A 12243-nucleotide genomic window follows, 5' to 3' on the forward strand; every position below is an offset into this window, starting at 1 on the left:
CGTTGTGCCCTTAGCATTCATGATGTTCTGAAGCAAAGCATCCCCCACTGTATGCTTTCTGGGCTTGTTGTAGCTGTTGGGAGTATTTGAAGTGCCTTGCCGTGCCCCTGTGGGAGTTCCTGGGAAGCAGAAGCAGAGGGATGCCTTGGGGCTGCTCCTTAGGTTCGCAACAGCTCAACAAAAACCTCTGCTGGGTGGCACTGAGGTCCCCTCCTGCCTGTGCGTTTCCCCGTAAGACTTTCCTGCCACAGCAGAAGGATCTTCTAACTGAATTAGCATAGTCTTTCAGCCACCATTGAGCTCAAAAAAGACTTAAAAAAAAATAAATCAAATTTCCCGTTGAAATCAGATCTGCTTGGTCACAACTGTGATAAGAGCTCTTGACATTCTATGAAAACTTTATATGAAACACAGCAATAGCTTTGGCAAGTGTTTTTGCCCTTCTCGTCCTCTTCCTAGTTTGCCTAGTATATAAATTACACCTGATTTGTTACCTTTGTTGGTGAAATCATCAGCATCAAAAGATCAAATGTCGGGTGTTTGTTTTAAGGGTGGCCAAGCAGTCACCTGTTGCAGCGATGCTCGTATCGGGGGTCTCTGCGGGTGAATCCTCCGTCTGGGCTTACCAGGGCTGGCTCGGAGGGGCACAGACCTGCTGGAAGTTTGCAGGCCAAAATCACCCGACGTGTATCACTACTCAGCGATGCAACAAGTGTGGCTTTTACAGGAAGCATGGCCAATAAATTTAAGCTAGACAAATGGTTGATTTTTTTTTAATGACAATTCCAATTCAGCGAAAAAGATTACTTTAGAGCTAGAGAAATAGAGGAGAAATAGGGTAGCAGGTACTCCCAGAAACAAGTTATGCAGGAATTAGTATAAAATATTTTGAATTAAAAGCTAGCAGAAACATTTAAATAGGTTGTTGTTCTTTGCTCTTGCTCATTGTTCTTTGCTGCTTGGGTAGGTGTCTGTCTATCTAAAATATTCTGTCCTACTATTCTAGAGCACTAAAGTGGAAGAAAAAACTTCCAAAGAAGCTAAATAGATCTTACCCATGTCTAATCTTGGAAAAAAATATGAACTTAAAGGATTTTAGAAATGTTTAGAGACGTTGGCATTATGACAGCAAGTATCTCTGTCATAGCGCCACGTGATTGACTAGATCAGAAACGTTCTGGGATGTTCTGATCAGTTATGTTAATGCATCTTTTAAAAAGTATAAAGCCAATGCTCTATAAAATAGATACTTGAAAAACAGTTTTCGTTTTCCTCAGGCTAGTGAGATTAGAGTTTCGTAATCTGTTTGACCAGCTGCAGAGGACGTTCTTTTTCATTTTTTCTTTTTAAGTAAATGAGCTTCATCTCAACATGATTAAAAAAAAAAAGAATCAAGCTTCAAAAATGCTCAGTTTTCACACATACTTTTAAATAGCAGCAATTGCATTATCATGTCTTGTTGCAAATGTAATTGGGTTGGAGGTCATTAAAGACTTTGAATAAAAGAATTTCTAAGTTTCCAAGTGTGCATCCTCCCCTGTCAAGAATCATCCCATTTTTGGCTTACAGACATAATTTTAGGAGATATTACCTTGCTGCCTCTCACGTCTTGCATGTATTGAGTGTGCCGGCACTGTTGAGTCAAGCTCGCTCTTGTTCAGTTCAAAAAGCGGTGGTTTGCCTCGCGAGTTAATATTGTTGATTAAGGGTACTTTGAAAGGTATAAAGACGTTATTAGATTTCTTTTTGTGTGTGTGTTATTTTATGTAATGGGGAAAATTCCAGCAATAGTGGGCGGTCTGATAGTTCATTGCACAAAATAAATAGTTTTCTCTGGTTCTTCCTGGGAATCAGATTAGCCTATTGATTAGAAATAGCTGAGCCTTTCATATTTAGTTTTAAAAAGAGGATAGCAAAATCAGATGTGTTTTAAAGGCTGTTAGAAATGTTTACGTTTCCAGGTCTTCATGCATCTGTGATGAGAAATATGTTTTAAGGAGACATTTGTAGAGCAGCAGGGGTCTACTGGAACCTCTGGTGCGTCTCCAGGTGTAAAGTTTCCCAACACCCACTTAAAGTGGCAGTTTGGTGATAAACTTAGTTGGGAACGAAGCCCCCGGCGGTGAGAAGGTTGTCTTGTTCAGCAAGTGATTGATAAATATGCTTTATCACAAGTCAGACGTTCTCTAAATCATTGCAGGAAACTCTGCTCAAACCCCTCGTGTTTGTTTTTGTAGAGCTGTTGGTAAGAATACAGCAAGCAGCAAAAACAGATGTTTTACTAGTTAATTTGTATTCACAATAGCGATTTTTCACTAGCACAGTATATCCATTGACACGACGTTTTAGACATTCTTACGACATAGCATCAAAAATTCAAGAAGTTGTCTGAAAACGCTGAAGCCGACATCAGGTCTTCACAGGAAACCTGCTCCGAGAATGGCAGACTCCTTGCCGTTCCCTTTGATTGCAAAGTGTGTAATAAAAAGCAAATTAGGAAATGAAAATTGTCTCGTGGATCAATCAGGCGCAGCAGTTATGCCTGTTCAGCATTATCTGTCAGACATTAACCTGATTGGGAATGTTTTATTTTGTATAATAGTCTCAAAATCAGACTGAAAGGTTGACTTAAAACATACCTGATGTATTTTGTGTGTGCTCTGAGGCTGATAACGAACTCTGCAGTTCAAGTTTTAATAACGAAGGGGGAGCTAAGAAACTTCAAAAGGCTCGTGATAAATGTTTTTGACAATGCGTCAGCTGAACATTAGGCAGAATCTTGGTAAATCCTCTCGTAAGTGGTTTAAAATGGAGTTTTGAACTTTTCCTTCATAAGTGTATGCTTAAGATGTCGTGGTATCTTTGGGTTTAAAAGATTCATTTTATCTGGTATATGTGATCCATCGGCGTTTCTGTCTACACCTCTGAGAGTGAAAGGGGGAAGAAGTTCAGTAGTTTTCTCCTTTCGGCAACCTCTGTCCCTGCTCTTGACCATGAAACTCGCGGAGGCTGGAAAAAAGGAGAGGCCAGTTTTAAAGCATACTAACAAAATACTCCAGGTAAATATAGTGAATCTGCAGAGCTGACAAGCTTTCCGAATGACTTCATCGTGACAACCCTAAAATGTCCTGGTAATAGACAAAGCAACGCTTGCACATGGCAACTGCCTGTTGGCTTTTGTGGTTCATGGAGAAGAAGAGATGAAAGCAAGTTTATTACCGCCCTTTGAACCTTGCCTCCCTCCCCCTCTCCTACCACCTGAGCCACTAAAAACAAAGCAAAACCAATTCCTTCCTTAGCTCCCCCCTGAAAAAAATGCCAACTTCATGATTTATGCTGCTATTTTCTTTGAATTTTTATCTTTGCAGGACTTGCTCTGCCTTATGACATCCTTTGTGTTTCCAAAGAATTGAGTTCATGGCGCCGCGCAGGGAAGCCCTGACTCAGCAAAATGCTTTGGTCCTTGCCTAATTTTAAGCCTACGAACAGCTCTGCTGGTGCTACCAAAGTGTTTTAGGGATATATGGCTAAAGACTTTGCAGAAAAGTGGTCCTAAAACTTTGGTCAGCTCAACGAGATATTTACAGAAAATGCCGAAAACACACCAATATTTTGTAGGAGCAAAGCAGGAAAAGAATATGCCTGTTTGACAATCCTAGCAGTGCTCAGGGAGTCTCCAAAAGACACCAATCCAGATGAAGTCTGATGTGAAATAGTGTTAAGGGACTGATGCTGATGATCCACTCAAGAGCCAAAGCATATAATATACTGCCAATCAGTCTCTTGCCTACGAATTGCGAAAAATGAAAATAGTGTAGTATTAGAGCCTACCACACTGGAAAAATGTTTGCATATATGTTTCTTTTATGTTAAGTGACCTACTTTTAAATTTTTTCACTAGTACTAGAGAGACTTAGTTTTATTTCTACAGTCAAATTATTCCCTTCCTTCCTGAACCCCTTTCTTTCTTCCCACACTCCCTCAAGGGGAGAAATTCTTGTACTTCACAACGGCATCTCCTACTGGCAAATCTCAGGAGCAATACTGAGCGGCACAAGAAGGAGCTGCTTGACTTCCCTGAATGGGCAAAGCCCGCAGCTCGGGTGGTTTTACAAGATCTCCGCTCCCGCTTTGAAACGTCGGCCAAGCGGGCCAGGCTTCCCAATGTGCCCAGTGTATGGGAGCTCACATTAGCTCAAGTGGGAGTTTATTAATTACGTACCTTTGAAAATTACCCCTTTTCTTGGATTCCTGACTGAAGAAACCTTTTCATTATGATGGCAGAAAATGGGCAACCAGCTCTTTTAGGGACACATTTAAAAAGGTATTACCATTTGCATTTTCATTCCGTGTTGTAATTCGTGTTCACTATTCATGAAATAGTGTTTAGTGGTTAAAATCATATAGTAGGCATGAAGATTCCCAAATTTGCTATTCGGTCATTGCGCAGTAGGACACCGTGCAAGTTGGTCATTGCAGGACTTCCCTCCCTGCCCCCCATACGTAGCTGTCAGCAACTTCACCCAGGCAATGAAGTTGAACCGACGGTAAAAGGCTAGGAGGACAGTGGAAGGAAAGTGCTCGAGAGATGTAAAATATCGCTTAAGGTGGTTTAATTTCTGTTCCTGGGGAGCAGTCAAGCGTAAATTTTCTGTACAGTCATAATAGTAATTGTAACGCTACCTATAGGATGGAAGAATAATTTGTGTTATTAAACACCGTAACTATTTTCAGTATAAAATAATAGAGAGATTTTTCTTTTCTGTTGCAGTAATTTTGGCCCTTGCGTATAGGTTGTGGAAAACTTTGTTTGCAAAAACAAAGCTATTGTTTTAACAAAAACCACAGAAATTTTGCCTTTCATATTGAATCAGTAGCGTAATGAGTAGTGGAGCAATAGTTCAACATCAAAGGAGACTTTGTGGATATATAGTGTGTTGCAGCAACAGCGAAAAAGTTCCCACCAGAAAGGAATTTTGCCATATGTGAACAGCAAACATATGTATTAGGTTAAAACCATAAGATTTCCTTTGCTTTACACCAAAAACAAGAGAGAACTTAAGTAGAGAGGTTTTCAAAGTCGCGCGCTGGAATGCAGCATGGAGAAGATTCGGAGCGGTGTCAGTGGACAAAAGCGCTATGAAAACCCCAAAAGCTTTGAGGATGCACCAACAATTTGGCTAAAACATCAGTATTTCACTTTTTAAAAACACACGTGTTTTGCTCTGACTCACGGCATTACATCAGGGATCTTCATAGATATATTTTCCCGATTTATTTATAGTAGTAATAATCCCAGACAAATTTACTTATCTCTTGCTTTGAATTTACTTTTCTGCTCTCTTTGACTAAGAGCTGCGTTTGACTCTGTAAATTGTGAGACCACCTAGTCTGAAGGAGAAGTTTTTGCCCAGACAGCCCGCACTTACAGCTTCGTGGAGAGATAAAGGTACTCAAGATTGAGTGTTTCTGTGACAAAATTTAAAGCATCTCCATATATGTTTCTGGAACAAAATTTGCTTTAATTTTTGTTAACATTCACCTGATTTTTGTTTAAAGTTCCAGAGCTAGGTTTTCTTCTCGTGAACAGGGAGAGAAAACACATCAATGGATGTAATTTGAATTTAGAAGGCGCTTAAAGAGGGGCCTGTGTTTAGAATTATTGTTGGCACATGTTTTGAGGATGTAAAGTGGAAGCCTTCTTCTGTGGGCATTAGTAAGGAGATAATTAAAACTACAGTAGGTAATTATGGTAGCTTTTATTACTGCATCTTTCATTAACTAATTATATTAATTTGGTAATGTTTGAAAAATTCTTTGAAGATTAAAAGTGCCAACTATTACTACCTTTAGTTGTAGTATTACTCTGCACTGGTCATAAATATTGGGTCTTTTCTTGATACGGACGCACATCTGTGTGCGCAGAGTTGCTGGTACAGCTAATAAGAATTACGTATATACATCAAAAAAAGACTCTGCCACTATCTGGCATCATCTGATCATGATGAGCAGCGGCTTTCCTGCTGACACTTTTTGTTTCAAAGTGACAATACATTGGTATTTAACATTTTTAGAAGATTTTCCTTTCCTTGTCAGTGTCACGTATTTACTCAACCCTCAGTACCAGAGAGATTAATCCTTGTGATCCCAGACTTGCCACTGACGTGATGGGAGCAGGGATCAAGCCCTGTCTGCTCTCAGGAATACACCAAAAGTAGGAAATTATTTCAGGCTGAAGAAGCAAAACATTACACCTTTAAAAATACAGAATCGTCACAGTAATGATCAATACCAAGTGATTAAAAATAATAATGATTTCTGTTTATGTAATTCTTCCAGAACTGAATTTTCTTTCAGGGAATCCAACACTTCTTTTTTAAAATATTCTGTGGTTAAGGGATAATCAAATCAGTTTTCATATATTAAAGACTAAGTCCTTCATATATTCCCATTTCATACTTGTTCCTGTGATTCTTAGAACTCTTTCTCTTACCAGCTTTTACTTGATTTAGATTAAGCCCTGTAACTAATGCCAAAAATTTATTCCTGCCTTGAAAAGGGATTTTGTAATGCTGGCATCGTACCTTTTTGTCTCTCTATGGCTCCTTGTCAAAACTATATGCTTTACAAGTTGATTTTTTCTAAAAAAAACCCCCCTCCGTCTGGCACCCAGGAGTCAGGCTGGATTCCTCCGGTCTCATGCATCATCCCAGCATCTCTGTGATGGTCCACGCTCCGCACTGACTCCACGTGTGCCGCTCTGCTGTCTCCAACGCGCTCCACATTTCCATGAGCAGAGCTGGGTTAAGCATTTCGCTGGCGATAATCAACCCACAATAGCATACTAGAAAAAAGAAATGCCTGCTCCGAAACGCGGTTCAGATGTTCCCTTCTCCTTTCGTATCCGCCAGTTCCCAAACGTTTCGTGTGTCACAGTGACAGGGATGGACTCATCCACCAGCTCCACTTGAGGTCCCCAAATCCGACCGTAATATTTCAGGGACGTAGTCTCAAAGCCATTACTTTTCCCTTCCATCCTTCTCGTGTCTCCCAATGTTGTATGCGACCACAACATTTACAATGTGATTTTATTTTAGGATCCTTTCCCTTTTTACAAATAAATCAAATGAATGTTCCTTTTATACAGCTGTAATTCACCCACATTGTTGCAGTAGAGCTTATTATCTCATTTACATTTTTAAGTGCTTTTCAAAGTGGAGGATATCTGGGCTGGAAAGCAAAACATTTCATTTCTTTGTTCTCAGGCCAACACAAAGCACTTCCAAGGTCAGGTATGGTGTAGACTTTCAACAGCAAACATGTTTACATGGCATTTGAAAGCCGGTTTAACTGAAAAAAAAAAATACTGTCTTTATAACAGTGATGTAAGTTAAGTTAGCAAAGCTGAGGGACAGGGATTAATCCCGTACCTGGAAAAATTTAACTAAATAAGTTAGGCTTTGTTTTCCATTTAGGGAAAAAAGCCTCTGACACTTAAAAATTGGCCTGGTTTTTAAATTTTTTTATCCCTATTTCTTCATCTCAGCAGTTATTAAACGTAAGCTCTGTCACTCTTTGAGCAAAACCCGACACTTTGAAGCTGTAGAATAAAAACTGCATTTCTAAACAAAACAAACCCCATTGTTTAATTTTACAAAGATGTTCTGTGGTGTACCTGGGGTAAGTCATCTGCTGTTTTTAAGAGTATTCAATGTGACAAAAGCTTCTCTGTCAGACACAGCAAAGATCGGAGGGTACTGGGTAGCTTCAGAAACAGCCCTCAGCATTTGGGCTCCGGCCACTCCAAATGGAGCTTTTTGACAATAGAGAGAATTTTCAGTGCGATCTTCAAAAGGGCGCATTATTCATGACATCCATCAGCATTCCTCCTAGAAAATTAAAATCATGGGCAACAAACTTGCTTACTCCTAATTACTATTTTCAGAGCTAATCGTATGCAGGAATCTGCAGCAACCATGAGATTTTGATTTTACTTTTTTTTTGGCATGGCTTTGACCAATTTCTGATCTTTTGGTTTTACTTTTTTGTCCTTGTGCTGCTAGGGAAGCTGAAATACCCAAACGAACATTCATTACTCATGGAACATCCTTTATAGGCAAAACCAGATTCTACAAAGTGACCGGTAGGAGAGCTGGTGTGCAACACGGCAGTGGTCCAAAGGTGGTCAAGTTAGAGGTATTCATGAGTGATCCGAGGAGTTACTCTTTTTTTCTGCCATCCCAATACAAAATGTACCAACAGCCAGTTACGATGTGATTGGAAAACTCTGTAAACTCATACAGTGTATTTTGGGTTGGATAATCGATGAATGGATAATTATAACAGTTTGCTACACTTATATGCTATAGCAAAACCACCTGATTTCTAAATTGCACTTGTTTAAGACATTTTCTGCCCTCATAATGGAACACAATGTGCGTGTTCCATGCTGGCAAACGCCATCTAGAGTAGGTGGACCTAACAAAGACTCTGCGTCATCTGACTTTCACAAATTAAATTACTTTAAGATGCATTGCAAACCCTCAGATTCAAAGGAACCTCTCATTTTATGCTCTGCAAGATATCTTCGTTTCTTGTAAGTAAGTCAAAATGGAGAAATTAAGGAAGGAAAGAGCAGTGCACCGATTCTCCTCTTTGCCACCCTGTGGTTGCTGCCTTTACCAGGAACTATTTGAGATGCTGTTTTGTGTTCGGTGCTGGCAGATTTGTGTGATGGAGTGTGGTAGAAATCTGGTCTCTGAGAGAGATATCTACATATCTACAGATGTACATTCATACATATGTGTACATACACGCTGTCTCTTGACCATCTTCAAAGTCCTGGGACGGAGTGAAACTTGCTCTGGAGCACAAGGAAGGATTCCAGGCAGGGCGGCTGGTGTGGAGTGAGGCTTCACCATGCCGAGCTCTTTGGGCTGTATAAGTCGATCACGTGGAAATAGAAGGAGAGGACGGGTCATACTTCTTAATTTATCTGAAACATGCTCGTTGAATGTTCCTGAGAGTCATCCTGTACTGGTTATGTCTGGACACTTTGGAGTTTTGGCAGGATTTTTGTCAGATTAATTGAGTCTTTGGAGATCGTTGTGATACCCGGATCGGCCCTGCTCCTCGTTAGTTTCTACATTTTAGTTTTTAAATCAAAGTATGCTTGTTTGTGTTTTACCTTACCAAATTAGATGTGCACAAAGCCTACAATTCACACATATATTTAATTATATTAATGCAAATTCCTGGTACTGCAAGACTTGTTGAGTATCGAAGGCCAACCGGTTATATATTCAGAGCCTGGATTTCAACATTTCTCAGAAGCGGTGATAGCATAAAAGTCCCTGGGCAGATTTGAAGTTCACGCTTGGGTCTGGTTAAATTTTTTGGCATCAGTACATGTAATAGTCTTATAGCTAGAAGACTTTAAAGTTAATGCCTGGCATCACTTCAAAACAATGTGCGAGATCTATCATAAGTAGTCCTCTTATCTTATCTCAATAGCAATTTTATCCTGTAAATGATTTGAGAGTACAGTATTTCACTGCTGTGGAAAAGAGCAAGGGGGTTTTTTTCTGTTAAATCTTTGCACTGCGAGTACTGTTCCTGATCCCGGTTTATGTATGGGTGTTCTCCTTGGGGGAAGCAAATGTTAACTGTGCCGCCTGCTCTGCCAAGCGCACTACGAGTCCGTGGGCTCCTTGGTCTCCCCTTTCCCGGCTGCTCTGCAGAAGGGCTCTCTGCAGCTCAGCTCTTTAAAAACCAACCCGGGAGGCACCTTTGGTGTCACTTGCAGCGTATCTCCCACGCGAGCCCCTTCCCAGGCCCAGTCCTGACTGCGCCACGCTTTGCAGCTGATGGGTAGCCGTGCCCTGATTTCCTGCCATACAAAAGATAACTCAAAATATTCCCTTTCTGCTGCCACAGCCGCCTCTGTGCTGATGTCAATCTAACAGCCACATTGTGCACTTCGCTTCAAGTCAGCACTTGCGGTTAACAATGCCTTTATTCAAGCTGACAACATAACTAAGCTTTTAGTAAATGTGTAAGTAAATGTTAAGTGTGTATTCAAACATTCAACAATGACTAGGAAACTTTAAAAAAAAATATCTTTGAAACTTTGTATTGTTTGTTTGGTGTGTATCTGTTAGAAATAACATAGGCTATCAGTTCCTTGGGGCGTGACTGCTCTTTTGTGAAGTGTGTAACAAAAAGATCAAGGCTCTGAGGGACTGCTGTAATAAAAATAAATATATATGAAGAACAATAATGACAAAATAAATTTGTCAGTGCATTTTATGAGCTTGATTTAGAAGTGATTATTTCTGAACTAAATAAAGACTGGATAGTTGTGGTGAAGTGACATGATCATAATATTCCTTTTATTTATTGCCATTTATACTTCGTTGGTAGATGGCATGCTAGACTTGACTAGAGGGCGGGAGGGAGCCCCTCGTCTCGGCGAGCATCCCTTTTCAATAATATGGAATACATTTTCACTGCAAATTCCAGACATGGTTTTCCAGAGAGAGGATTATTCTTCTGGCTTAAAGGAAAAGTTATTGGCACACTGCGAAGTGGCCACAGGAAGCAGAGACTGTACAAATAAGACGATAACAAAAACCTGAGACATTTGTAATAGCAAGTGCAATTGTTGCAATTGCAGCATTTCCATTTCCCTTTCAATCTTTGAGGGTATTTATTGCATTTTTAGTATGAATACTTGTAGCCTATAATAAGATAGAACTACTAAGAGTTAACGACTCCTGTTCAATCTGTGGTCCTACCTGTGCAGAATAACTTTGGCCAAAGCGGGTCTGTCCCGTACGGCTGGAAGCGGCTGTAGCTGAGGAGCCGTCCTGACGCTGCGCTGTTTTCTTAATCAGCTCGTTGAACGACATTACCCGTAAGTTCTTCTGCCGTCCTGTGTTTCTCACGTGTGTTTTGCACCCGTTTGGTGTCGTTTCAGGCTTTACAAGATGAAGTGGAAAGTTACCGCGGTCAGGTGCGGGCTGCAGAGAAGAAGCTGCAACTCAGGGAGCTGGAGGCCCACGAGCAGGTACCTGCTGCTGTCCCCCCCCGTCCTCTTCCCTCGGGCAAGGAGGTTCGAGGTTTAAAAATAATATCTTGCTTCAAAGCAAAAAGCACGTATTTTCCTGCAAAATTTTCAGCTAGCTTTCTTTTCTGTTTTTTTGGTAATAAAAGAGAATTAAACTGTCTGAACCCTACAGGCAAATGCTTATCTCATGCTCTCTACTTCAAGTTGGTATTTCAACTATTCTAGCTGTTAAATGATGCATTTATTTTGAACCAACTATACTGTTTTAACAAGGTTTCTGAGACTATTCTAACCTGTTGTTTAATGGCTTGTACGAGGAGAATTATAACTGGACAATAACTGAGCTAAAAATAATCTTTATTCTTGATCTTATGCATTCATTGTCCTAGCATGTTGTCTGTAAACAGTTCCATATGATTAATAGTGCTAAAATTATTCTGGACACTTTCAGTGAAATCGGAGATTTAGTGTACTTCCAGCAAAATAGTGTATGTAGTTCACAGACTAATATTGGAATGGGAAGACAATGATGTGCAATGAAGTGCAGATTAAATTGAATTAGTCAGGAAAATATACAGCTGGTGGGTATCTGAATCACCTACGAATTTATGGATTTCTAATACAAATCAGTTTTTGCAGCATTTGAGAACTTTATGTGGTGCTGAGTAAACAGTATCCATAACATATAACATATATCCTATACAACGCATTTCTAAATCTATACCTGCAGGAATAGGAAGTCGGGGTGGTTGTAGAAGAGTAATAAGCATTAATTTCAAATATTTTTTCCCCGGTTGCTTTCATCCTACTTGCACATGGGACCCCTCATTCACCCGTGGTGTTTATGTTCATGTATTTCCTCTCCGGGGAGTCAGTGATTAGCTCTTCTGCTCTCTTCCCCCTCTGCCTCCCAAACCTAGATGTTGGTCGGGGTCGCTCGCGCACCGGAGGAATTTGGTGTGGTGAGTTGGCCGACAAGCATTGCATTCAAAGAGTCTCCTGGAAAAGCAGAAGGAAAATTAGCTATTTGGTGCATGGTTGTCCCTCCCAGGGACAGCACTGCCTGCACGCTATGAGAGTCCTCTTCCAAATCTCTTTTTTCTTTATTTTTTTTCTTTAATCTTTGCCACTGGCATTTTGCTTTTTTTTCTGACCCGTTATGAGAGAGGATCCAT

General features: G+C 40.3%; 1 protein-coding gene across 6 annotated transcripts in view; it reads left to right on the plus strand.

The window, feature by feature from the left end:
- The window catches only part of CEP112 (centrosomal protein 112), a 204123-nt gene that overhangs the window by 142590 nt on the left and 49290 nt on the right, over positions 1-12243 (plus strand). For all 6 annotated transcript variants that reach the window (XR_010073347.1, XM_063352596.1, XM_063352598.1 and 3 more), the window contains one exon: positions 10979-11068. Coding sequence is in view for 5 of the 6 variants with exons in the window: in XM_063352596.1 (XP_063208666.1) it covers positions 10979-11068 (90 nt within the window). In the remaining variant the exon portion in view is untranslated. The remainder of the gene's footprint in view (positions 1-10978; positions 11069-12243) is intronic.

Source organism: Chroicocephalus ridibundus, chromosome 14, assembly GCF_963924245.1.
Source record: "Chroicocephalus ridibundus chromosome 14, bChrRid1.1, whole genome shotgun sequence".
Taxonomy (NCBI): Eukaryota; Metazoa; Chordata; class Aves; order Charadriiformes; family Laridae; genus Chroicocephalus; species Chroicocephalus ridibundus.